The sequence below is a fragment of the Sorex fumeus genome, unplaced genomic scaffold (genome assembly GCF_029834395.1).
Source record: "Sorex fumeus unplaced genomic scaffold, SorFum_2.1 ptg000126l, whole genome shotgun sequence".
Lineage (NCBI taxonomy): Eukaryota > Metazoa > Chordata > Mammalia > Eulipotyphla > Soricidae > Sorex > Sorex fumeus.
Window position 1 is genome coordinate 309,897 of NW_026606183.1, and position 25,524 is coordinate 335,420.

The window sequence follows — 25,524 nt, forward strand, 5'->3', positions numbered from 1 at the left end:
CCCCAGGGATACCGTGACACGACTTGGCCCCCGCTGTCTGGGATCTGCAGACAGAGCCTGGAGCGGAGCCAAGTCCAAGTGGAAAGAACGTGGCGTTTCAAACCAGGGCTGCGGGGCAGAGCCACGGCACAGCAGTAAGCACCGTGTGCGTAGCCCACTCTGGTTCGACCTCCAGCACCCCGTTTGGGTTTGTCCCCCAAACCCATCAGGAATGATTCCTGCGTGCAGAGCTAGGGGTCAGCCCTGAGCTCCCCCCAAACCAAAACCGAAATAAGCCTGAGTGGGGAGGGGATGCCAGCAGCTGTCAGAGGGGCCATTTGGGGGCCAGTGGCGGGGCCCCCAGGCCTGCTGGGCACTGGGTGATGTATGTAAATGAGGGAGGGAGAGGGGAGGAAGGGCACCTTAGGGAGGGGTGCACCCACCCAGAGGAGGAAAAGGGAGAAGGGCTCAAGGCTAAGCTCACAGATTTTCATTTTTGGGGGGCCACACCCGCTGGTGCTCAGGGATCACTTCCTAGTGACTTTGGGGGACCCCAGGTCGGTCACGTGCAAGACCAGGCCCCCCCCCCCCCCCCGCTGTCCTGTCTCCAAGCTCCACAGCCGATCTGTTGGATTTTCTTCCCGAATTACCCAGCGGTGCTGCTCAGGGCATCCCTCCTGGCTGTGTGTGCGGGAAATGGGGTTCCGGGGAATCGAACCCGGGTCTGCTGTGTGCCAGCACGTGCCCCACTGCGGTTGTTCTCTCCCCCGTCCTCCAGACTGCGGCTGAGCTGTCGTCTCCTCAGGGCTTCCCGGGTGCTGATCCTGCGGCCGGCTGTGTGCTTAGGCAGCCCCAACCCTGCGCCCTCCTGGCCTTTGTCCGGGGGGCCGCTGTGGCCTCCTCGGGTCCCAGCTGGGTGGTGGTAGCAGCGCCCACCAGCCTGGAGCTTGCCCCCGGGCACCCCAGGGCGTTGCGCCCCCGTTGTGGGCTCTGACCGCAGCCTGAACCACAACATCCCAGTGCAAACCACCCCCCTCCACCCCCCCACGGCACTCTGGGCATCGTCTGCCCTGATTTGGGGTGTGGGGCTGTGAGCCTGCCTGTGCCCGACTCTTCGCCGCCGCCCCCCGCCCCCGTCAGGGTGTGAAGATGGGTGATCAGGGACCCACCGTGCAAACAGACACACCAGGTGCTGTTTCTTCCACTTTAATGAACACTTTACAAAGTACAAAATATACTGTCTTTGGGGGGGGACGATGGGGGGGGTTTCTCTCCAACGTACAGTACATGGATCTCAAGGGTGTGTCCATCCGGCCAGGACACAGGACTGGTGCGGGGCTGCCCACGTCTCCCCACGCCTGGGCCCTGCCCGCCCCACTGCGCCCCTCCACGCACCCCCACCTCAGGATAACGGAAATGATTTTGGCAGAGAGCAGGGGGGGAGGGGAGGCAGCTTGGGATTTGGTTGCCAGACGCCCCCCGCCTGGGGGCTACTCCTGGACCTTCTCTGGTAAACTGAGCAGCAGACAGGACCCAACACGGGGGCTCTCGGGGCCTGACCTTCCGACTCCCACTCTCGTGCCCCACCAACACTGCGTCAACCAAGCGGCCCACCCGACAAGGGGCCAAACCCCACACCTGGCCCCCAGGACTGGGGACTTGGAACTCATGTCCAGACTCTCCCCACCCCCCAAATGTCCATTGCACCTGTGCCCTCCCCACACCCTGTGACATCGGCCCAGAGCAGAGGCTGCACCGGGGGTCACATGCAACACGACCTCACTGGGACGCAGGGGGACGCCGTCCAGAGCTGCCTGGGATACCCCAGACTAGGGCTGTCCCGTGGCCCCCTGGCCGGGGGACACCACCTACGCTGCCTCCACATGCCCAGGCCCTCGCTCACTGCCCAAACAGCACCCAGAGTCCCTCCGTCTCTCCCCCAGGGGTTCCCTAGATCCAGAGGACCACCAAGGGGCCCCAAGTTGGCCGGGAAGTCTGGTGAAGGGGGTGCCGGGCAGGCCCCTCGGTCAGGCACATGGTGGCCCCAGCCCTGCTTGCCGCCATTGTACCGAGACTGCGTGGTGGGGCTCCACGCGGGCTGCTCACTCCCAACCCGCAGGGGCGGGGCTGGCGGGGGGCAGGGGGGGGGGGAGAATGCTGGTGGCTGGAGGGGAGACAGGGCTCCCCGCATCTGGGCGTCCTGCACGCCCTCCCATCTGGACACGCGCCCTGGGCTGAAGGCAGTGATGGGGGCAGCACCCCTGGAGGATGGAGCTGGCACTGCCTGTCTGGGCTCAGGGCTGGGGGTCCAGCGGAGAGTGGTCTGGTGGGGACCCTGGGCTTGGCATTCGAGTCTGGTCCTCACTGCGCCATCACTGGGGGACAGGACCACCTCCTATACCCCACCCCCAACACCCTCAGCCACACTGGGGCATACACCAGACTGACAAACACCCCTCCAAATGGGGCTGGGGTCTGGCACCCCCCCTCCCCCAAGACAGCTGGGGCAGCGGGGACCACGCCCATGGCTGAGGACGCTTTTCCTTCTCCAAGTCTCCCTGCCCTGGACCTCTCTTGTGAGGGAGGCCCAGAGGCAGCCCGGGGAGCAAGACCCTGAGTCTGCGCGTGCCGGTGGGACGTGACCATGGAGACAGCTGGAGGAGGGGGGCCTTACGGAATGGGGTAGGCGCGAGGGCCCGGGGCCTTCTGCTCACCTGCACTCTTCCTCCGTCTGGGTCTAAGAGCAGACTCCCCAGAGGCCAGTGGCCTCAGCCATTGAACGGGGGTGCAGAAAAGGGCCACTGAATGCAGCTCCCGAGGGAGGCTGGGAAGATGGGGCGGGGGGGGGGGCGGGGCACTGCTGGCCTGCCCCGGGGCTCAGGCCTGGTTGCTGGTTTTGGGGGTCGGGGCCGGCCCCATGCGTCCAATCAGTCCATCATTGTATTGCCGCTATACTTGAATTAAGAAGGAACCACCCCAGGGTGCAGGGCCCAGTGGGGGGGGTCCCCTGGTCTCCTGCACGCCCCACGCGTGCGCATACAGTATATATTAACATATATATTGCTCAGTATAGATGCTATGTACAGTATATGCCCATATCCACACAGAACACAGGTATTTATATGTGTACAAAGGACGTTCTGGGGGCCGGGGGCCACGCGGTCGGTGCTGGGATCACAGGGCAGGGTGTGGGGTGGGGTGGGAGGGGAGGGGGACTGGGGGAAGAGTTCCGAGAGGCGTGGCCCCCCCCAAACCAAGGCCTTCCAAGGACAGGTAGGGATCAGGGGCACAGAGTGTCCCCGGCCCCACCTGTTTTGGAACCAGCAAACAATGTACACGTTTTGGTTGTTTTGTGCAAAATGAATCAACTTAGAAAGGGGGGGTTGTGTGCGCAGGGGGGGAAACGGAGGATGCCTCCTCAGTGCGGGGTGCTGAGTGCCCACACGACCCCACCAGCAGCTCCTCTCCCCGGAAGTGGGTCAGAACTCCCAGGGGCCCACACACCTCGGCCCAGCCAACATCCCGCCTCCGCCCTTCCCTGCCCGTCTGAGACCCCTGGCCAGCTGGCTTGGGGGTGTCTGGGGGACCCCAACTTGACACACGACCTTCTACCTGAAAGCGCCAAGACACTTCCTGTGACCTTCCCGAGGCTGTGCCCCCAGGCCCTGCCAAACCCGCCCCCCCCAGACGGACGCTGCCCACGGTGGCTGGACACAGGCGGGCGACAGCGGCACAGGAAGGGGCCGTTCTCAATTAAGGCTCAGCTGAGCTGCCCCCTCCCCCCCACTCACTCATTCAGGAGTCCCGGGGTCCCAGAGGGCCGGGTGCCGGGGCCCCCGTGCTGGCCTAGTCCTCGGTGGGGAAGAAGGGGTGGCGCAGGGTGCTGGGGAGCCCCACGCAGGGGAATGGAGGCCAGGAAAGCAGGGTCAGGCTGACAGGGGTCCTAGGAGTTCACGCGCTCACCCAGCTCCCCCGGCCGTCCTGCTGGGAGTCGGGGTGCAGCCCTGAGGCTCTGGGGGCCTCGGATACTAGGAGGCCACGGCTCCCCACCCCAGACTCCTGCCCCGAGACTCCGGGGGATGGGACCCCCCTAACTGCCTTAGGCACGTGCCCCCCGGCTGTGGCCCCCCGTGCTCCAGGACCTCAGCCATGAGGCTCTACCGAGGGGTGGGGGGGCAGGGGGCTCTGTGTGAGGGGGGGGCTCCTGGGGAGGGCAACAGGGCAGCCTTGGCGGGGTCCTGAGCCTGATGGCGTCGCTGGGGCGTCTCTCAGGACCCTCCTTCTTCAGGGGCCCCGGACCCCTTTTCCAGTCCGTTGAGAAATACTGCAGGGGCCTCGTGGGGGGGCCATGGGCGGCCGGGGACCGGGCCCCGCTCCCGCCTAGTGCTTCTCCGCTTGGCTGACCTTCAGGGCGCTGATGACCCCGTGGATGTTTTCCTCTGGTACCTGGGGTGGGCGGGGGAGCCGAGCGAGCTGGTGAGCCCCCGGGGAGCCCCACCCCACTGCCCACTGTCCACACCCCACTCACCAGCGCGTGGTCGAACTTGAAGGTGCTGATGTAGTAGGCGGGGATGTCGGCGGCAGCCAGTGGCTCGGAGATCTGGGCCACGATGCCACACTCATCTGCGGGGACCAGCCTGTCATGGAGGCCCGCGAGCAGCCCCGCCCCCCGGGACCGCCTGGGCCCTACCCTCTGTCCATTTCTGGGTCATGAGTCCCCGTCGGCTTTCCTTCCGGAGAGTCCTCCCAGGGCTGGGGGGGCTGTGGGCCCGCGTGGGGTGGTGGTGACTGCCCCCTCCTCTCTGACCCCTGTCCTCACCAGCTTCCCGAGGGTGGGTGGGCGCCTGGGCTGACCCTGTGACCCTTCTTCCCCTGCACCCCAGCCCTCCTCAGAACCCCTTTTCCTGGTGTTGGGACCGACAAACCCCCGCCGTGGCTCGAGCACTGACCATCCTGCCCCCTGGCCCGACTGTGGCTCTCAGGCAGCGCCCCCCGTCCATGCAGGAGCCCCTGCCTGCATCCACACAGCACCACCCGGGGTCATCCCCATACAGGCCGGGTGAGGCCCCAGGAATCCAAACCGCAAGTCACTGCTCTGATTGCTGCCACTGTCCTGAGTGAGTCCCCAGCCCAGTTCCAGGGCTGGCCGTCTAGGCCGCCGTGTGGTGGACACAGCTATGCTCTCTGAGGGGGCCTGGGCGGGTGAACCCCATTTCCTTCCTCAGCAAAGGAGATGCCAGGGCCCTGCACAGGTGCTCACCTGGTGTGCCAACGTAAGATGGACCCCCGGCACCACACATGGTCCCCTCAGCCCTGCCAGCCAGAGCAGGGGTTGGCCCTGGGCACTCACGGGTGCGGGTCCCCCCAAAGAGCATGTAGAACCTACTGCTCTGGAATCTTCTAGAATCTTCTGGACTCTTCCCATGCCTGCTGCCACCAGCAGGCTAGGGCTATGCATTTCCCCTGCCGCTCGTCCTGACTCAATAGCCTCTGTGCCCGCCTGGGGCTGTTACTGGGAGACGGGCACTCTCTTTCCAGACAAAGTTGCCTTTGGGGGGGGGGGGGATCACTCCTGAAAGGACTTGGGGGACCCTGCATGGCACTGGGGATTGGGGATTGAGGCTGGGTCCCTGCTCTGTGACGTGGCTCTGGCCCTGTACCGTTCCTGATTTGATGAACGGGCACCGTCACACACATGCTGCTCACTAGTCCCTAAACTGCGGGCAGGGGGGACCCAGGCTCCCTAGGTCTCAGTTTCCCCTTTAGGGGGGCCATCCTCTGCAGAGCTCGGAGGTTACCCCTGGCTCGGTACTTGGAGGTGTTCCTGGCTCAGGGCTGGGGGGTCCCTGCAGCGCGGGGATAAAACTTGGGGCCTCCTGGGTGCAAAGCTGTGCTCAGCCCTGAGCCCCCTGCCCCACCACAGGGCACTGGCTGAGTGGCGCTGGACAAGCAGAGCGCTGGGTGGGGGGTGTGAGGGGGGCTCACCAAAGCCCAGGGGCTGCCCCCCGATCCGCACCATCTTCCAGAGCTCTCCGGATGCGCTGGTGAAGAGCAGGTTGCTGGGGAACCTTGGGGAGAGCAGACGGGTGAGTTTCCTGTGACCCGGGCCAGCACCCCCAACTCCTGCCCTCAGGGTGGGACCCAGCGCCCCACTTCTGGGAAGGGGTGCAGGATGCAGGAAGACCTGGAGGCCGGGGTGGTCTCGGGAGCCCCCAGCACACCCGCAGGCAATGCCGATCACCAGCCAGTGAGGTCAGCTTAAGGCCGGGCTGGGCGGGGGGGCGACAAGCCTGTCAGCACCTCCACCTACCTCCTCGTCGGTGTCTGTGCTCACCCCCGCCCCCTCACCTGCGCTGTGCCCCCATCCGGCCCCCAGCCCTCACCTCTGCTGGGTCTGCACATCCATGACCAGGGAGATGTAGCCCTCGATGAGCGAGAAGGAGAAGAAGGGGATGTGGCCACAGTCGTCGCTGGCGCTCAGGGGGTCCTTCATTCTGCAGGCAGGAGAGTGGATGAAGCTAGTACCCGGACCCCCACCTAGCCTGGCCCGGTGCTGCAGCGGGAAGGCCCCCCCCCCCCGCCCCCCCCCCAGCAGTCACAGGGGCGGCCACCACCCATCAGCGTGGGGCAGCAGGATGGCCTGCCAGCCCCTGGTCCTAGGGCAGGTCACAGAGCCTGCGGTCCAGACACAAGGGCCACCTCCTCTTTCAGGGCCCTGCCCGCGGGTTGGGAGCTCCCGAGGAAGGGCGGGGCCCTCCTCCTGCAGACTGGCGCAGACCGTGCGGGGTAGCCCCCTACCCGTTGGAGTAGAACATGACGTCCATGAGGAGTGTGGCCACGGAGGGCAGCGTGTCCGGGTCCAGGCTGGTGACGCAGAAGCGGTTGCTCGGGCTGGACAGCGGGTGAATGACGGGCCTCTGGACTGCGGGGATGGACGCGGGCACTAAGGGGTGGGACTGCGTGTCCCCCTGTTCCCTGAGCCCGTGCCCCCCCAACCCCACCCCCCGTGTCCTCTCAGTGCTTAGGCAAGGCTGGGGGCTCCTGGCACGGACCCCTCGCCCCCCCGACTCACCCAGCTTGGGCTTTACAAAGCCATTGGTGATGCCCAGGTTCTCGGCTGCTACCGTTTCGCCATTGAGCACCCGCAGGATGGTGAACTCCGAGGACAGCGTGTGGGTGACCAGGGGCAGGTCCCGCTCACGTACCTGGTGCGACGGACACGCTGGGACCGTCCCCGGCCAGACCAGCTCCACCCAGGTGGACCCTCAGGGAGGGGCAGGATGCCTCACACCCCACATCAGCCCCTCTTCCCATCCCTGGTTTCTTGGCGCCCCCCACTCCTCCCAGCAGTGCTCAGGGACTCTGCCCGGCCCCTGTGCTTGGGAGTCACACACCCACAGGGCAGAGGGCTCACCAGGATGAAGTCTGTCTGGTACGTGGACAGCATGAACACCGAGATGTTCTGGTCGGCCAGCGGCGCGATGACCGACTTGGCAATCTTGGTGACGCCGATGGGCTGGGAGCCGGAGAAGCCGCCGCCGCCTGACACCACATTGAGGGCTAGCCAGGTGGCGTCGGCCACGCTCAGGTGCTCGGAGGACGGCAATTCTGGGGGACCCAGGGCAGCCTGTGACTGCTGGGCCCAGTGTGGGGGAGGCCGCAGAGTGGGGACCCCTGTGAGCACACACACACACCCCCGCCCCCCCGCCACAAGCCTGGAGAGTGATGCCACTGTGGGGGGCTACTCTGGGGGGCGGCCTCCAGCCGGGCCCTGCGAGGGTGGGGCTGAGAGCTTGGCCAAGGAGCGGGGAGACAGGCGGGAATCGCGGACGGCGGGCAGCAAGGAGTGTGGACTGTCCTCAGCGAGGGTCTGGGGATGCACAGGGGCCTCACCCAGGAAACCCTCCTCATCCACGATGATGGTGTAATCCTCCGGGGTCTCCGTCAGACTGAAGAACTTGCACCTGCACGGACAAACGGACAGACATGAAGTTAGACCCGTATTGCCACCCACTGGGAGACACCCCCACTCTCCAGGGTCCCTGAGGCCATCTGGTCTGCACTCAGGCGGTGCCTGTCTCCAGGGCCCTGCTGTGGGGTCTTGGTTTGTCCCCCCTGGATCCTCTGCCATCGGCTTGCAGCTCGCTCAGACGAGCGGGCCAGTGCATTTAGGGAGAACAAGACCCCAGAGACCCCATTACTGCCAAGGCTGCTTCCGGGGGTCCCGTAGAACCTGGGCTGGCCACTATCTTCATGCCCCGACCCTGCTCCAGTGCAGGTACAGATGCTGGGCATGCAAACGGGGTGCAGTGGCTGCCCCTGACCCCTCCAGCAAGGCCCAGAGCCCAGGGGTAACAACTGCCCAGTGCGAGGACCCCAGAGGGCATCTAGGCAGTGCAGGGCCAGCGCCTCGAGCCGCTGTCTTGAAGCCCCCACCCGGGTGCCTGGGAGCTTTTGCTCCAGAGAAACATACACAAGGCTGCAGAGATCTGCGGGGCAGGGGCTCCCAGTGTCACCCCAAACTGGAGGTCCCCTGCCCACATCCTACGGCCACCAACTGTGGAGACGAACAGGTGGATGGATTTCTGGTTGCTGGGACAGAGGGGAGCAGTCACTTGAGTTTCACCAAGCTCAAGAAACCAGAATAGAACATCCTTGAAGAGGTGCCAGCTACGGCACGGAGGGCGAGTTGGGGTTTGCCCGGGGCGAGGGGCATGGAGGGTGTGGGGTGATGAGGCTCTTGGTATTGTGACTCTGATGGCGGCCGCCCAGTCAGCCTGCCAGAACCCAACAGGATGCGTTAAATGACCCCGGCGAGGTCTTCGGCTCTCCTGGCCCCAGATCACAGCTTGGGCCCTGCTGCCCCGGGACAGCAGCAGATGGTGACCCCGAGGGACCCCTGTGCGGCCCCCAGCACCGCGATGCTGACATGAGCGGGTCCCCGCGGGCAAGGGGGCGGCCCCGGGGACAGCAGCCGTGGGAAGATGATGCTCCAGAAATAGCCCAGATCATTTCCCTGACGCGCCACCCTGCCTGGTGGCCTCGTGGCCCTCAGCCCCACCAGCTGCTGCGTGTCCTTCTCCTGCTGTCCGGCACCCTCACGGCCAGGCTCTGTGCCCACGCCCCATGGCTGGCCGCAGCCCTCCTCCAGGTCCAGGGCAAACCTATTCCTTTCCTCTGAGTCTCAAACGGTGCTCACAGGGCCCCAAGGGTGACTGTAGCCTGAGCCCGCGGGGCTGGGGGCCACCAGGGCCACCTGGTCGATGCTTGGGACTGGTGTCAGGGACGGGACTCAGGCAAGATGCAGACCTGGAGCCCAGCACTGGCTCCTGGCCCTAGGCCGTTTCCAGTTAGTGCCAACTCCCTCCTTCCCCGCCCTGTCAGGGCAGGTCAGACTGTGCCCTGCCGAGGAGGGGAGGTCCCGGGCAGCACCGGAGCCTCAGCATAACCCTCAGGCATTCACCTCACGGACCTCATGATGCCACCTTGGGGTTGGGCAGTGCACAACCTGAGCAACGGCACATGATGGGCCTGGGAGCCTTTCTCCGTTTATTATAGACCCATGGGAGCCGCAGTCCCAGAGGTGGTGGTAGTGGTGGGTAAGGCTGTCTGGGGGGTGGTCTGAGGGCTTCCGCATACACAGCAGGAGCTCCAGTCCTGTGACCTTCTCTCTCTCTGTGCTGCTTCATGGGTCATGCCCAGACAACCCCCCGCCCCCGCAAATGCTGGGGATGGGGGTGGGGGCTTCTCTGGCTTTGAAGCTGGGGGAGGGGTAAGGCTGGCAGCACCCTAGCGGCCTCCTGCTCTCTAGCCCTGGGTTTCTCAACCTCCCTGGGTCCCCAACAGAAACGTGCTTCCCTTGACGGCAGCTGGGAACTTAGGAGGACACATCCCATGGCAGACCGCCCACCCAGGTGTGCTGGCGGGTGGAGCCTCTGTACCTGACCAACGTCTCAACTTCAGGTACCTGCTGAGAGCTGGACCCCCCAACCCTCCTTCACACAGAAGCGGGGTTGGGGGTGAAGCCGAGTTGAGTACAGGGACCCCCAGAGGAAAGGGGGCCCCACTTGGCCCTTGTCCAGCCCGGCTGCCCAGGCCATGGAGATGGATGGACCCAGGGAGCGGGGTGAGGAGCCCCCCCACTCCAGGCCTCTACGGAGGGAGGTCCCCCTTCTGGTGGCCTGGACACGAGAGTGGGCAGTCTTGCACACACATACCTGCAGTCACCCTCCCCCCCCACACACACCTGCAGGTCCATCACACACCTGCAGACACAAACATCTCTCTCCTGCAGTCTCAAGTGGGCAGTCTTGCACACACATACCTGCAGAAACACACACGCATACCCTCCCCCCATACCTGCAGACCCATCACATACCTGTAGACACAAACATCTCACTCCTGCAGTCACTCACACACACACACACACACACACACACACACACACACACACACACACCACACCTGTCCAAGAATGCAGCAGTGGAAACAATGTCCCCACCACACCCACAGCCCTGTTGTACTCCTGGCCCCCAGCCCTGACCCACCACTGGAGCCGGAAGTCACAGTCCCTTTAGCTTGTCTTGAAAACACTTGACTGGCCTGGGGCCCGGGGCTGGGCTGGCCCAGCCCGCCGTTGCCCTGTCGCCGGGAGACCAGGCCAGTACAGGCGGCTGGTCACCTGAGTGCCACCTCCTCCGTCCTGCCCTGGCCCCCAGCTGACCCCCTGCCCTCACACCTTCCTCCCTCCCTCTCTCCCTCCATCCCTCCCTCCCGGCACCCCAAAACAGCAGCCACATTTCCTAAGCCAGAGGCCAAAGGGCACGGCCCACTCCGGCTGCCGTCAACACCATGCTGGGGTCTGCAGGTCAGGCCTCCGCTGGTCATGCTGGGGCTGCCTGCACTGGCTTGGTCTGATTTCTGCATGCTTTTGGGGAAACTGAGAATGACAGCCGGTGTGGGGACGTACACAGGAGCCCACAGCTGACCATTCCCCCTCCCCCCAGCCCGGCGCTGCGTCACCCAGAGCCTTTTCCACTCCCGTGGCCGCCGTGGCCCCGGCTCGCTGGCCATGCCGGAAACCTGATCTGTTTACTCTGGGGCTCTGGCGAGGCCCGGAGCAAGGCCTCATACGGGCCCCTCCTGGCCACCAGCTGCGGACACCGAGGCTCAGCCGGGGCTGGGGGAGGGGCCGCGCCACAGAGGCTGCCCCCGGATGGCCTGTCCAGAACCTGCTCCCCAGCTTCCAACCTGGCAACCAGACCGATGAGCAGGAAGATAAGTGCAGGCTGGACAGGGACATGCTAACCAGAGGGGCCCGGCCCAAGTGTCGGGCATGTGGGGTGCAGGGGACAACTGCCTTTTGACTGACCATCATCATGGGGGCCCCTGGCGAGCAGGAGCTTCGGTATCCCCAGGAAATCTGGATTTCTGTGCCTGCCCAAGGCCGGAGTCTGGTGTCCCACTGACGACCCCACCAAGCCTGGTGAGGCCGAGACCCCGTTCTCCTGTCTCGCCCTCCCCTCCCCCACCAGGTTCTCAGGCACCTCGGAACTGACGGGCACTCACTCACCGGGCAGGTGGCCAAGGGGTGTCTGTGCACGGCCACTTGTGGGCTTGGTGCTTGGAGGGGCGGGTGCTGTCTTCCACGAAGGTCAGAGGAGAAGTGCCTGGCAGGCAAACCCCACAGAACCCAAGTGGCCACGGATGCCCAAAAGCTCTCAGCAGGCACAGAGCAGCGCTGAGCCCCGACTCCTGCTGGGATTCTTCTTTTTTTTTTGCAATGCACAGGATTACTCCTGGCTCTGCACTCAAGAATTACTCCTGGCGTTGCTCGGGGAACCATATGCGATGCTGGGAATCGAACCCGGGTTGAACATGTGCAAGGCAAGCGCCCTACCCACTGTGGGATTCTTATCACAGACCCAAAGAGGAGCCGGTGACCCCGGGCATGATGGCACGGCCATCAGGGGTGGCAGGTCGTAACGGGGCCCAACACGGAGAGACCTGTGTGTGGGGGGTGGATCTGAAGGGAGCCAGGGCCGCCAGGCCAAAGGAACCTGGCCGGCTCTGTCCCGTGCCCAGGCGAGGCGTCTACAACTCAGGAAGCTCTGGGATAGGTGGAGAGTCTACACTGCCGGGTCCAGCTGGGGGTTCGAGCCACAGAGGCTCTGAGACCTTTGCAATGAGGCTCTCGTGGCCGACGTGACTTCGAGGAGTCCGAATTTAAAAGTCACCTGTGGTCTGGGTGCATGTTCTACAACTTTCCTGCCTGAGTTCCCCACTGAGCCCCAGGCTGTCCCACGTGCCTGGACACAGAGCCTCATCTGTCTCCTCTGTGGGGTGAGGGGTCGCAGAATGCCCAGTCCAGGCTCTCTCTACAGTCCCTGGGGCCGTGAGATGAGGCAGAAAAGCTTGGGGCGAGGGCACCGGCAGCCACTGACCTGGGGGTCATGCCCTGGGAGCACCCACGCAGTGTCCGAGTAGCCAGGAGGGCAGGTGGGGGGCATCTCCTGATGTTCCCTGCGTGAAGCAGGTCCCCCAGGACTCAGCTGCAACCGTTGAGTCCCGGAAGGCCCCAGCAGCCAGGGTCCTGTGGGATGATTGGGTACCCGCAGACGACCCGACACTTGGGCCAAACCTCTTGTCCCAGTCCCCATCAGGGGGTCACACGAGCAGGACAGGGCAGAGGGGACAAGGCAGGTTCCCAGCCAGAGCAGCGGCGAGGGCCCATATGGGGGCAGACAGAGACAGGGCCTCTCAGGAAGGGTGGGAGGGGGTGGTTTAGGAGGTGAATAGGCACAGGCTCAGGCGGGGGGCCGCCCCCACCCAGACCCAGGAGCCAGCGAGCCCTGGGAACAGCCTGGTCATGGCGGGGGTGGGTGGGCTGCACTCCAGAGGGACCTGGGCGCTGTCCAGGCCCTTCCCCTTGGGGCTCAGTTCCAGAGCCCAGAAGTAACTGAACTCCAGCTGCTCTGGGCTCGCCAGGTTCTTGGGGCTCACGGTGCTGAGCCCCGGTCCTCCCTGCTCCCCAACATGCCCTGACGCCCAGGCTAGCAGTGCGGGGGTGCAGGGCCAAGTCAGCACCGAGACATCCCAGCCTGGACCACTTGGGAGTCCAGATCGGGGAGGGCGCTGGCCCTGCATGCTGGCCAACCCGGGTTCCAACCCTGGCACCCGAGAGGGTCCCCCGAGCACCACCAGGAGTCAGCCCTGAGTATCAACGCCAGATGTGGTCCTAAGACAGACAAAAAAATCACCAATGACTGCTAGTGGCCCCAGGCCCGCCCCTGGGCCTCTTAGAACCCTTGGGCAGTGGCGGGAGTTTCCTGCTGGGCCACGAGCCGAGGGCTTCCGTGGTGAGTGGGTGGGTGGGTCAAGGTTTCGTTTTTTTTATTAAAATGCTCCCTGGGCTGCTGCCAAGACTGCGGGTCGGGTCTGTGGAGTCAGACGGTGGCTGCACAGTGGGCAGGGGGGAGGGTGTTTGCAGAGCCTCAGGGCGCCCAGGCCTGTCTGCCAAGGCCCTCTCTGCCCACACAGGAGCCGGTGACCTCAGGGCTGAGGCGCCTTGGCAGGGACGCCCGGAGGGTCAGAGGGGCTGGCGGTGCCCACTCACTGCTCTGCATGCTCTCCTGAGCCCTGGCACCCCTCACCTCCGGGGCGGTCCAGCCTTGGCTCTGTGGGGTGGGGTGAAGCCAGAGAGGCCTTGGAATGGGGGGTCACATGCATGGGCAGGGGGGGGGCTGTTGGGAGAGCAAGCGAGATATACACGTGCCCAGCAGGGTCTGAGGTCTGGCGGTCACCGCAGGCGGGGGGCGGAGGGGGGTGGTGGTGTTTGGGGTCCGATGAGGTCACGAAGACGAGACCAGCCTGGGTCAGTGCCCCCAGGAGAGGCAGATGGAGAATAGGGGTGGGGGCCTCTGCAGCCGGGGCACTCCCCTGCCCAAACAGGGGACAAGGGTGAGGGCCCGCTCTGCACGGGGGGGGGGGGGGGACCCGGCTCCCTCCCCAGCCCCCAGCACTGCCAGGCATGACCCCAAAAACCAGAGGAAGAAAAAACAAAGGTGGGTCCCCACATGCCTGTCCCCACCACAACTGATGCTCAGTGCCCGCAGGCCCCCATCCCCCTCGTCCCCCCTGAGCTGCTTCCGACCCCTGATGGTGGGGGGCCTGACCCCACTGAGGAGTGTGGACGGAGCGACGGCTCCTGTGGCCATGTCACCCCATCTCTGTCGCTCTCTCGGCCACGCTTCCGTGCCTCGCACATGCTGTTCCTCCTTCTCCAAGTCCCTTCCCGACACCCCCCATCTCAAGTTCCCTCTGTGGAGCCAGTGTGTGCGGTGGTGGGGTGAGACGCGGGAACACGAGCTCTGGGGTGCTGGGGGCAGGCACGTGGCTCTGGGGGCCAGTCCTGGATCTCAGGGTGGGGCCTCCCCCCCACCTCCGCCCCAACCCACCAGAGGGCGCTGTTGTGCCCCCGCCCTGAGGAGCCATTCACACTAGCTGGGTGACAGACGTGGGTGTCACAGGGGCCTGGGAGCGCCTGAGACCGCTGATGCTGCGTCTCAAGACCTCTCAATGGGCTCCACTCCGGCTCTAGCCGTGGCCCATGCAGTCACACCTGGACCCGCCCCTCGGTCCGTGGGACATGCCATGAGGGGTTGGCGTGGGGCGCGGACACCCAAGTCCATGTGAGACGGGAAACTGAGTCCCTCTCAGTGCCAGTGACCTCTGGGGGAAACCGCCAAGTCACAGAATTCAGCTGCTTGTTCTGACCCCCGGGGGGCAGAGGGGGCTCTCCTGGGCCTGGAGGTCCCCCAGCACACACGGTGACTGACTTCTTCTTGGGTTTGGGGGCAGCTGAAGCCAGCAGGGCTCAGGGGCGACTCCCAGTACGGGAGTTGGGGTCACACTCAGAGGTGCCGGATCTGCTACCTCTCCCTGGCCCCCAAGACGCGAGCTAAACCAGACACAGGCTGAGGGTAGGAGTGAGACCCCGTGTCTCACAGCTGCGTGGTGAGATGGGGTGGCGGTCAGGGTGCAGGGTGGGTGGCCTGGGAGGGAGGCGGGGGCGAGCCCCAGCTCAGGGTGCCTGCTGACCCCTCCCCCTCCAGGGCTGGGGCGCAGCGTCAGACAGCGTCTTCCCTCGATGCAACTGTCCCGGGGGCCACTTTCCTCCCCGAGAGGCGCACGCTTCACCCCGTTTCCAAGAGGAGACCGTGTCCACTGAGCTCCTGACCACCCGCACGGGCCCCAGAGCTGCTGAGTGGTGGTTCTGCGGGGCGGGGGGGGGGGGGGCGGTGGGGAATGTCTGACCCGGGTTCTTTGTCCGACCCCCACAGGAGAGAAATGAAAAATGAGCCCAGGTTTGTGGGCTGCTGAGTGGTTCCCCCGGCCTGGCTCCGAGCCTGAGATGGTCCAGCTGAGACCAAGCAGAGTGTGAGTGTGTGTGTGTGTGTGTGTGTGGTGGGGGGCTCTGACCTCTTCCCACAGACCCCTCCCCCCACCCCAGTGCTCGGGTGAGCCCTGCCCCCGGCAGCTGTTTGCTTAGTCTCCAGGACAGGCCGGCTGCTGACTTCCGGGCCCTGAAGAAAAGGAGGTTGAAGTCTGAGAACATCCCCGCCTACTGCTCTCCCTAGCACCACCAGGCAGAGCGGGGACCCCCACGGGGGAAGCAAGTACAGGCGAGCCCAGAGGCCCAAGAAAGGAAATCACTCCCCCACCCCACACCCACTGTCTGCCCGGAAGCTTCCTGGGCCCTTCACCCCGGTCAGTCGCCCATCGGCCCAGGGACCCTAGGGCACCCAGATCATCAGATAGGGGAGGAGGCACTTGGGCAGGTCCCTGGACAGGTGTGCCCATCTCCACTCACAAATATGCACGTGCAAACACACACACACACATACACACACACACGCGCGCGCGCGCGCGCGCGCACACGCGCACTCACACACTTGCACACGTCTGCAGGTCCAACCCAATTCTGTGGCTCGGGACCCAGCCACGACCACGGTGTGACCCTGGCTCCAAAGACACCTTGCCTCCGGGCCTCACAGCTGGTCATGGTGGCCAGGCTCCTGCCCGTGCTGTGTACACAGAGGCCCTGGATTTGCACCTTGGGGAGGGGCAATAGCACCTTGGGGAGGGCATTTGTCTTGCTCGCAGCCGACCCGGGTTTGATTCCCAGCATCCCATATGGTCCCCCGAGCACCGTCAGGAGTGATTCCTGAGTGCATGAATCCGGAATAACTCCAGTGCATCGCCAGGTGTGACCCAAAAAGCGGGGGGGGGGGGGGGGGGGGGAGCCGGGCTCCCGGGCTCCCACCCCAGCCCCCCACACCCACCTGCCGGACAGTCCTCTCCACCTGCCGGACAGTCCTCTAAGCTCCCCACCCCACCCCCTCCAGCTGGCATGTATCTCAGCCTGTGCCCGAGCTCATCTCCATGTTCCTGCATACTGTAGTGTGCCCTTCGTAGCCGAGGGCCATCCTGGCCTCTCTGATAGTCACGCATTGGTGTGTACACATATGTGTTCATGGACAGTCAGTGGGTTTTCCCCACTGGGGAGCCCCGCCCCTCGGCTCAGTGCTGGGGGTCCATCCATGGCACTGGGGTTCCGATCATGGGCTCCTCGCCCTGGAGCTGCCCCTGGACCATTTTCACACTTTGTGACCCATTTGAGTAATCATTGGCGTGAATGAATGAATGTCTGTGTTCTCAGCAACTGTATGTTCTGAGTGGGGCCTCCAGGCTCTACCCAGAGGTGCTGGGAGGTGTGTGTTGGGGTGGGAGGGGGTATGCCCTTGGAGCTGGGATCCTTGCAGGCTGGCTGGTTCTTGAGACGCTCAAAGGGCCATTCTCGCTCCAGGCCATTCTCACCTCTGGGCTATGGAGAGTGACCTGGGCCGGCAGATCAGACCCCAAGTGTTCCTCAGGGGTCTGGGGTGGAGGGAGCCTGGCACAACATCCCACAGATGATGCCAGGGGCATAGCCTGAGCAGAATGATGCCACCCGGGCTGGCAGCGGGAGGGAGGGTCTCTGCTCATCCTGTGCTCACCCACATTCATGAGAATGTTCCCTGTCCTTTAGCAAGGTGAGGCGGCTCCCAAGGCAGACAGGAGGAATGGACACGGGGGGGGGGGGGGGGAGGGGGGGGGAGAGGGGGTGTGTTTCTTGAAGCTCGGGCTGACTCACCATGGGCATGGTTCATGGGTCTGTCTGCTCAGCCAAGGTGCAGCTTGGGGCCTTAGGGGGGTCTCTGTGTCCTGGGGCGTCCCCAGCCAGAGACTGGCCACCTCTCTACAGGGGTGATCAGTGCCACAGTGCTGGTCTGACCCCGGACACGCATCTGGGGTGAACCTCCACCCTAAGCTATCCCTCACAGCATGGAGAGCCCAGGAGGTCTTCAGGAGGGGCCCAGGGGGGCTTCCTGGAGGTGATGATCATTAGGGGCCTCACAAGATTACTACGACAGCCAGAGGCCAACGTCACTGGTCATTCGCTGTAGTGCTTTGAGTCATCTCTCAGAATTCTCCACTTGAGGACAGATCACAGTGTCAGAGTAGGAGTTACCTGTCGTGTCACCGCAAATCACCCCAAAAGTCAGTAGGTGGAAACCGTGAATTTCCACCCAGGGAGTGGGAAACATCTTCTGCTGCTGCTTGCCTGTGGGCACAAGCGAGGCCACAGGCGGCGACCCTGCTAGCCTCCCCTCGCCTGTCCAGCCCCCCCAGAGGTGGGAGGGGAGGGTGCCTGGGCGCAGATGCTCTAGACCACACCAGCCGCCTCGGGCCTGGAAACAGGCCAAGCAGACGGGGTGGGGGGCGCGAGGGTGAGTGGGGGACGAGCCGGGATGGAAGGACACGGGATGCGCAGGGGGTCACAGCACAACTGACCCCAGTCGCTGGGCCTCAGGTGGGGCCTCTCCATCCCAGCCCTCATCACTGCACGGACACGGACCCCTGCGGTGCTCCGAGCCCTCGGTACAGGGCCCCGACCAAGGCGGCAGACACAGAAGGGGGTGCCACAGGACTGGAGTGTGGGTCTGGCTGAGATCCTGGTGTCAGGAGCTGGGTGGGTGGAGGGGACAGTCCCTGCCCCTGCGGCAGTGGTGGCCCAAGGCTGCCTGAGGTGGGAGTGAAAACGGGCTCTGGACCCCACTTCTTGGCTCCCTCCTGCTCCTCCCTGTTCTCTGCTGGGCTGTCTCCCTTCTTCCCAGCACCGCTGGACTTCCCACCCCACGTGGGCACAGTATGCGGCGCCCCCTCCTTCAGGAAGCCTTGCGTGCTTCCTTCCGGCTCTGGGATCCAGAACCTGTTTTTGGCTGCCCCTTCCATCAGTCTCCATGAGGGCTGTCCTCAGCCTGATTCCTAGATGACAAGGACAGGATCCAGGCTCACTAGAATCACGACCGTATGAGGAGAGCCATAGAGCTGGAGCTGTCTCTCAGACGATGCTGATGGAGCTTGCTGGCAGAGCTCGAGCTGACTCCGCGGTGTAGGTGCTGGGGCAACACCCTGCTGATCTGTCTCTCCCCCCAACGGTGGCCACTGTCCACTGCTCTTTGGAATTCGGCAAAATCTCAAATCTTCAGTGTTCACGATGACCTGCTGGTAAGATGGGTGTGTGTGTGTGTGTGTGTATGTGTGTATGTGTATATGTGTGTGTGTGTGTGTGTGTGTGTATGTGTTCGCGTGCGCGTGTGGGGAGGAGGGGGTTGGTGTGGAGTGTGTGCTGGGATCCGACCAAGGGGGGGTGTCTGGGGGTCACTGTGAAAACAGCTCCCCAGGACAGAGGTGCAGCTGGGTTCCACCGCCGGGCAGAGGACAAGTGTCTTCACTTCCGGCCACCTGGACCCATACTTTGCCTACCGCGTGGCCCTGTGCCCACACTCCTGTTACACTTCGCACAGGTGCCTCCTGGCATAGGACCCCCACGCTTGCGGTCAGCGGGCCTGGCTCTGTGCTGTCCCTCGGTGTCCTCGCCTGAAAACGGACCCAGCTCGGTGCTGGGGCTCAGCCTTGCTTTCTGGGGTCGTGAACGCTCTGAGTCTCACAACGTCGCGTCCCTTGAGCCCAGGGTGGCTCAGCTGGACACCTCCAGTCCCCCACAATTCCCTGGGTGCCAGGACCCTTCTGGTTCAGCCTGCAGATTCCAGCCGACAGAGGAGAGGGCAAGCAGGGTGCATACATGAGATGTGAGTTCCGGGTTTTCCTCTGCATGCCCAGGGGCCCCCTCTGCCTGGCACTAGCCTGCAAACTGGGGGGCCCCCCCAGCCTCCCAGTGGCTGCGAGCACCCATGGGGGGGCGGGGGCAGTTTGCCTCAGTGAGCTCTGATTGGCCCAGTTGCATCAGCGAGTTCTGATTGGCCCATTTACATCGGCGCATTCTGATTGGCCCATGATGGTCTCATTCCCTGGGCCAGGGATTGGTGGCTGTGTGTCCGTGTAATTCGGCTCTGTGAGGGGAGGGTAGGGGAGGGGAGGCAGTAGAGAAGGGGGGTGTGTCCCAGACTCGGTGCAGCCTGACCGGGGGTCCTTCCCCCCTCACCCCTGCACCCCTGCACCCTGGGGGCTACGCTCTGGTGCCAAGGATGCACCAGGAGGTCCAGCTCCTGGCTGACAGCATCAGTGAGCCTCTAAGCAAGACGGATTTCCCACACCAAGTCTAAACTTTGTATTGCTTAGGCCTCCTTACTGGAGCTCAAAGAAAAGTTCCTCCCTCCCGGCCTCCCCCAGCCGTGGTTCACCTTGAGACTAAGTCCCTCAGGCCCGAGGAAGGGGCTGAGCTCAGCCATACACTCACGGAGGCCTTCCTGGAAGAGGGGAAGGCTAGAACAGAATGCAAAAGAACAAGCAGGTGGACAAAGTGGGTAGGTAGGCGAGAAGGACCCCTTCGGACAGAGAACAAAGGGCTGGTGGGAAAAGTGTGGGTGCCAGGAACACTCTGTGGGCTCAGGGCCAGGTGGGAGAGGGCTCAGCCACAGATGGCCTTTCGCCAGGCCACTGGACGTCAGGGTGTGGGGGAATCAGTGGGCTCCTCAAGTGTGATCTTGGGGGGCTCACCCTCGAGATGTGTGCTCTGAGCCTCCCCCCCGCCTCTGGACCAGAGGCGCACCCACACTGCCCCGAGCTGGGACAGAGGCATGGCGCTTCTCCAGGGACGCCGCGGCTGAGGCTGGGGCTGGAATCTGGGTCACCGTCCCCGCATCGGTGGCAGTGGACAGGCAGGCACTAGTGTCTATAAAGCGGCGAGCTGAGCACAGGGCCGGGTGGCCTGGGTCCCAGACCCAGCTCCGCCATCCTCCCGCGGCGTGACCTTGAGCCTGCCGGCCAGGTCTCCCAGCTCGGCTGCAGATGGGAGAGCAAAGTGGCAGCCCTGATTATCTCCGGGGGTGTGGCGGGGCTGGGGCGAGCTGCCCGGAAAGTTCTGCACTTGGAGGCCGGAGAACAGGAGCAGGCGTTAGCAATGGAAGTCGGAGAGGCGGGTGCTGGCTCAGGAGTCCCAAACTGGGCTTCAAGCAATAACGGTCAGCCCTGGAGGGCCCATATCTGGGCAGCAACAGATGGAGGGATCCAGAGGGCCTGGGGGCTTTGTCCTGCTCTGTTGACCCTTTGGGCTGGTCACTGTAGGATGGGCAGGAGATAGCAGCTCCAGGTCCAGTTGTATCACATCCTGGAGCGGGCATCGAACCCCAGCCCTCCCGGGGCTCCCAGAGCGTCTCTGTAAAGCAGTGTAACGCCTAATGCACACGGCTGTGCCACACATGCACAGACATGCAGGCACACACACACACACGCACACACATAGAGACAGATGCAAAGACACACAGATGCATGCGCACACACACACACACACACACACAGCAGAGGGACTGGGACCCCTTCCACCCAGCTAATCCCTAATTTGGGGGGACACTTCCCAAACAGGGCTCAGGGACTTGGGGCCGTCCGCAGTGGAACTGGGCTAAGCAGACAGCACCTCAGTGCTCAGGCCCGTACGGTACCACTACTTGGGCCTGGTGGTGGGGGTGACCTGGGGTATCCCAGCAGTGGTGGGGAATTCATGGGACACCAGGCATCAAAACTTGGGTTTTTGCACGTGTAAGCCATATGCCCCGACCCCCGAGCCATGCCAACCTCCCTCCCTGCCTGTAACTCCTATTTTAAAACCTGACATGCTAATGTCACCTCTTCCAAAAGCCCCCCACCTCTCAAATCAACTCCACAACTCCATCTATTACGCCCAGGAACCCCCTTCCCAGACTCCTCCCTGTTCTCCTCATCCCCTCTTTCTTTCTTAACCAGGCTCTGAGCTTCAAAGAGGGCAGGGGCGCTGGCTGGAGATACTGGATCCAGCCGCACCCCTACTCCGAGTAGGGCCCCCAGCCTTTAGTCCAGAAAGATGGGAGGGGAAAGACAGGCGAAGAGCTCACGGGGAGGGGCAGGAGACGTTTCAGGGCGCTCTCTCAAGGTACTCAGGGGCTTGCGCTGACTCCTGGCTCGAACATTCAGAATGACTCCTGGAGGTGCTCAGGGGACGCTATGGGACGCCACGGGTTGAGGATCCGACCAGGGCTGGGCCCCACCAGCCTCTTTATCTCGAGACCTTGAAGTATGGCAGGAGAACGGAGTCACCCAAGGTCCCAGCCAGGGACAGAGCCTGGACTGCGCTAGGGGGGGATCCAGAGGGAGTGAGGGACGACCCAGGCAGCTAGACAGGGCCCCCCTCCCCCAAGCCGTGTCGAGGGACACTAGTGGGCAGTTGGGGGGGGGAGACAGTCCAAAGGGGCCCCGACATGCCACCTGGGTGCTGAGCACCAAGTACTGCTCAGTGACCCCTCGGAGCTCCCCGCTTCCCGAGACCATTCAAACCATTCACAGGTAGTTCTCCCCAAAGGGGAGGGCGAGACTCAGACAGGGAGGGCAAAGGGCCCTACCTTGCCGCTTGGGGGGGGGAGTGGGAAGGGGAGGGCAGCACCCATGGCCAGTGTCGGTGCCCAGCCGCCCATGTGGAGTACGACCCTTGAGACATGGTGACCCTTGACCCCTGAGTCATCTGAAGACTGGACTGGTCACCCGGGCCACAGGGCAGCCGCCTCTTGCAGGAGGAGGCGGTGGAGGCGGGCTCTCCGAGGTCAAGGGCCGGCAGGATCTCCCCATGGGGTCCGGCTCATTAATGAGGTCTCTAACCTGGACCTGGATGGTGGGGGTGGGGGTGGGGGTTTACCCAAGGTGGCCCAGTCCCTGGCACACACACACACACACACACACACACACACACAGGGTGGGCGGGGGTGGCCCGGAGCCAGAGGCTCGCTGCCTTTCTAAGAAGCCCCCCATGCCCCCTCCTGGCGGCACCCAGCCCCGCACAGCCGCAGCCTGAGTCATCACCGTCAACGTCCCCGTTTGAATGGGAGCCAGCCAGGGGGGCTGCCCGAGGCCCCGGGCTGGGAAAACAGGCGGTTTCCTCCAGGCTGTGGGCGGCAGAGGGCAGCTAGCTGGGGGCCAGGGAGGGTGTCCTGGGTGGGGGGCTCAGGAGGAGGGGCGGGAGGAGCTCCAGAACCTCTTAAGCAGTTGGCTTTTGTTTTCAAATGACCTGTTTAATAATTACCTTTGCCATCAAAGGAGCGGGGGCCGGGCCAGCAGCGCAGCGGCCAGTGGCCCCCGGGACCCCACCGGGCGGCGGCGGGCAGGCAACAAGATGCCCTCTGGCCACCACCGGCTCGGCTGGCAAACAATGGCCCGAGCCACATCAAAGTGCGATTGCCAGGCTGGAACTTTCATGGGCAGAGAGGCGGCGGGGAGGGTGCTCCGTGCCCAGGGGGCGGCGGGGGCCGGGTGGGGGCGGGAGGGGGGCGGGCGCGCTCGCCGTAACCTTGACCTGCCGGCAACGATTCATTCATTCCGCACGAGACAGCCACCGAAAAAGCCCGATCGGGCAACAACAACTTCATCCCTCCGTGGTGGACAAACAAGGGATTTAAGTTACCGGGGCGAGCTGGGGCCGCAATCACACTCCACCAAGGGGGTAAAAAAATAAAAAAAATACAGAAAAAAATAAAAAACCCACCTCCCCAAATCCGCCTTAATCCCAAACCCGGTTGGAACTCCCTTAAAGCAGCCCTCGACCTGGCGCTGGGGGAAAATCCAACTTGCTGGGTGTTTTTTTTTTTTTTTATTTAAAAAAAAAAAAACCTCCAAGGCCTTCTTCCACTCTGTTTTTTCCCCCTGCAGTATCCAAGCCCAGCCTCACGGCAGAGCCGTAAGCATGCCCGCTCCTCCCCCTGGCTCGGCGGCCAGCACCCCCGCCCCCCACGGCCCCCCAAGCCCACCTTGACCCTGACCCACGGCCCGCCCCCGCGCCCCGCTCCGGGGCCGGCCCCGGGAGACAAAACATCCACTCCCGATCTAAATTCGAGTCCCCCCACCCCGCCGGGGCCGAGCCCCGCGCGCCCCCTCTCCCTCCCTACCCCGCCCCCCAGCGCCGGCCGGCCCCGGCGAGCGGGTGGGGGAGGGGGCCGCGTTAGTTTGTTTTTCCCACCGCCGCGTCCCCACACCTGTTTTTCATTCATTCATTCGTTCGTTCGTTCGTTCATTCATTCCGGGATCCATCCCCGGGGCCCCTCCGCGGTCCTGCCCGGCTCGGGCAGCCGAGGACGCGGCGCGGGGCGACAGCGGCGGGGATGCGTCTGCGGAGCTGGGGGTCGGGGGGCGCGCTGGGGATCAGAGGACCCCCGCCCCCCGCCCCCCAATCGGCGGTACAGCAGGGTGGCTGGGTCCAAACGGAGAAGGCGCAGAAAAGGAAAGGCAAAAAAAACCCAAAAAAAGCCCCCAAAGCCCCCGACCCAGCCCCAAACCGAGCCAAGCCCGGCTGGGCGGCGGGGCGGGGGCGCTGCCCGGGGCTCCAAGTTGTTTTGCGCGGCGCGGCGGCGGGCAGCGGGCCCCTTTGTCTGTGCCCGGCGCGCTCACCTGGTCTTGGACGACAGGAAGGCGAGCTTGATGAGGCCGTAGGTGAAGAGCGGGAGGCTTTCCTTGGCGACGCTGGCAACTTGCAGCCGGTGCTCCAGGATGTGGAGTTCCATCGTCCGCCCGCGCCCCGCGCCCCGCCGCGGCTCATGGGCAGCGGGGCGAGCCGCGGCCCCCGCCCCCTGCGCGCCCCGCCGGCCCCGGGACGGGAGGTGGGCTCCGGCCGGGCCCCGGGACGCGGGCGGGGGGGGGGCACACGGACAAAGGCGAGGGGCGCGGGCGGCAGCGCTGGCGGAGCAGCGGCGCTGGGCGCCCGGCGCGCACGGCAGCTGCTGCTCGCTGGAACAAACAACTTGCCACTCAAACGCCGGCCCGCGGCGCATGCGCGCCCGCGCGGGGCCTGCCGGGACTTGTAGTCCACGCGTGGGGGGGAGGAGGAGGAGGAGAGCCGGGGCGTCGCGGAGCTGCGGCGGGCAGGGGGGCGGGGGGCGGGGCCCGGGAATGGGCACGGACGCGACCCCCTGCCCCCTCTCCCCCGGAGGGGCCACGGGAGAGGCCGAGCGCAGCGATGAGACCCAACCACCCCCACCCCGAGATGCCAGCTGTGTCGCCGTTTGGCGCTTGGGCATTTGGGGGGCTGCCCTCCCCGCCCCAACCCCGCGAGGCATCAAGTCCGGCGCTGCGGGGAGGCCTCGGGGAAGGGAGAGCGCGACAGGATAGCGCACAGAATCCGGGCTGGGGACCGAGCTGGGCTCTGGCGCAGGCTGTCCTGCAGGATGGGGCACCTCCAGGCTGGGGATTGAAGGATGAATGGGAAGCTCAGGGTGCAGCAGGGTTGGGGAGCTCCCGGGGTGGGGGCTCCCCGGGGTGCAGGCAGTGGCCTTCCAGGCGGAAGGAACAGCGTGTCCCGAGGCACAGGAGCGTGAAAAGCCCCCACAGCGCTGTGTTTGGCTTTGTTGGAGCGGAAAATGTGAGGGAGGACAGGCAAGAGATAAGGCAGGCACCGCCACCCCCAGGATGCCCAAGGGGGGTTTGAGCGGTGTGGAGGTGCCCTTCATCCCCCCCTCAGAGGGTTGATGGGGATGCCAGGGTGTGACTAGGGTCAGGTCTGAACCACAGCCAAGGACTTCCCTGCCTGGCCCTCCCAGGCCCGTGTCCCATTGCCCCTTTCCCAATGTCCCCCTACTGCCCCACTTCCTGGTGATTTTCTAGGCTAAAGTAGCAACAGATGGGGCTGAGGCAACAGTCTAGTGGTCCAGCACGTAGGGAACTTGCACCCGGCTGTATTCCTGACACCCCATACCTGGAGCCCACCTGGAGTGATCCCTGGATGCAAAGCCAGGTATGGTCCCAAAACAAACAAAACAAACTACCAGACTGATAGGACAGCGGGCAGGACGCTTGCCTTGCATACCTATGCCCTGGATTTGATCTCTGGCATCCCACACGGTCCCCTGAGCACTACCAGGAGTGATTTCTGAGTATCGAATCAGGAGTAACCCCTGAGCATTGGGGTCACCCCTGATGAATGTTTGAGTAACCCCCAAATAAAACACCCATACAAAAAGAGTGGTTTGG

At 64.3% G+C, this 25,524-nt stretch overlaps 1 protein-coding gene across 1 annotated transcript; it reads right to left on the reverse strand.

Annotated features, from left to right (window-relative positions):
* Positions 1 to 4,221: 4,221 nt before the first annotated feature.
* Positions 4,222 to 24,284, reverse strand: CASTOR2 (cytosolic arginine sensor for mTORC1 subunit 2). The gene is made up of 9 exons (XM_056137714.1): positions 23,950 to 24,284; positions 7,873 to 7,943; positions 7,394 to 7,587; positions 7,052 to 7,184; positions 6,778 to 6,901; positions 6,363 to 6,473; positions 5,965 to 6,047; positions 4,508 to 4,602; positions 4,222 to 4,425 (listed from the first exon to the last, which is right to left on the reverse strand). Exons 1-9 carry the CDS (start codon positions 24,060 to 24,062, stop codon positions 4,360 to 4,362), a joined length of 990 nt encoding a protein of 329 aa, XP_055993689.1. The 5' UTR covers positions 24,063 to 24,284; the 3' UTR covers positions 4,222 to 4,359.
* Positions 24,285 to 25,524: the final 1,240 nt, after the last annotated feature.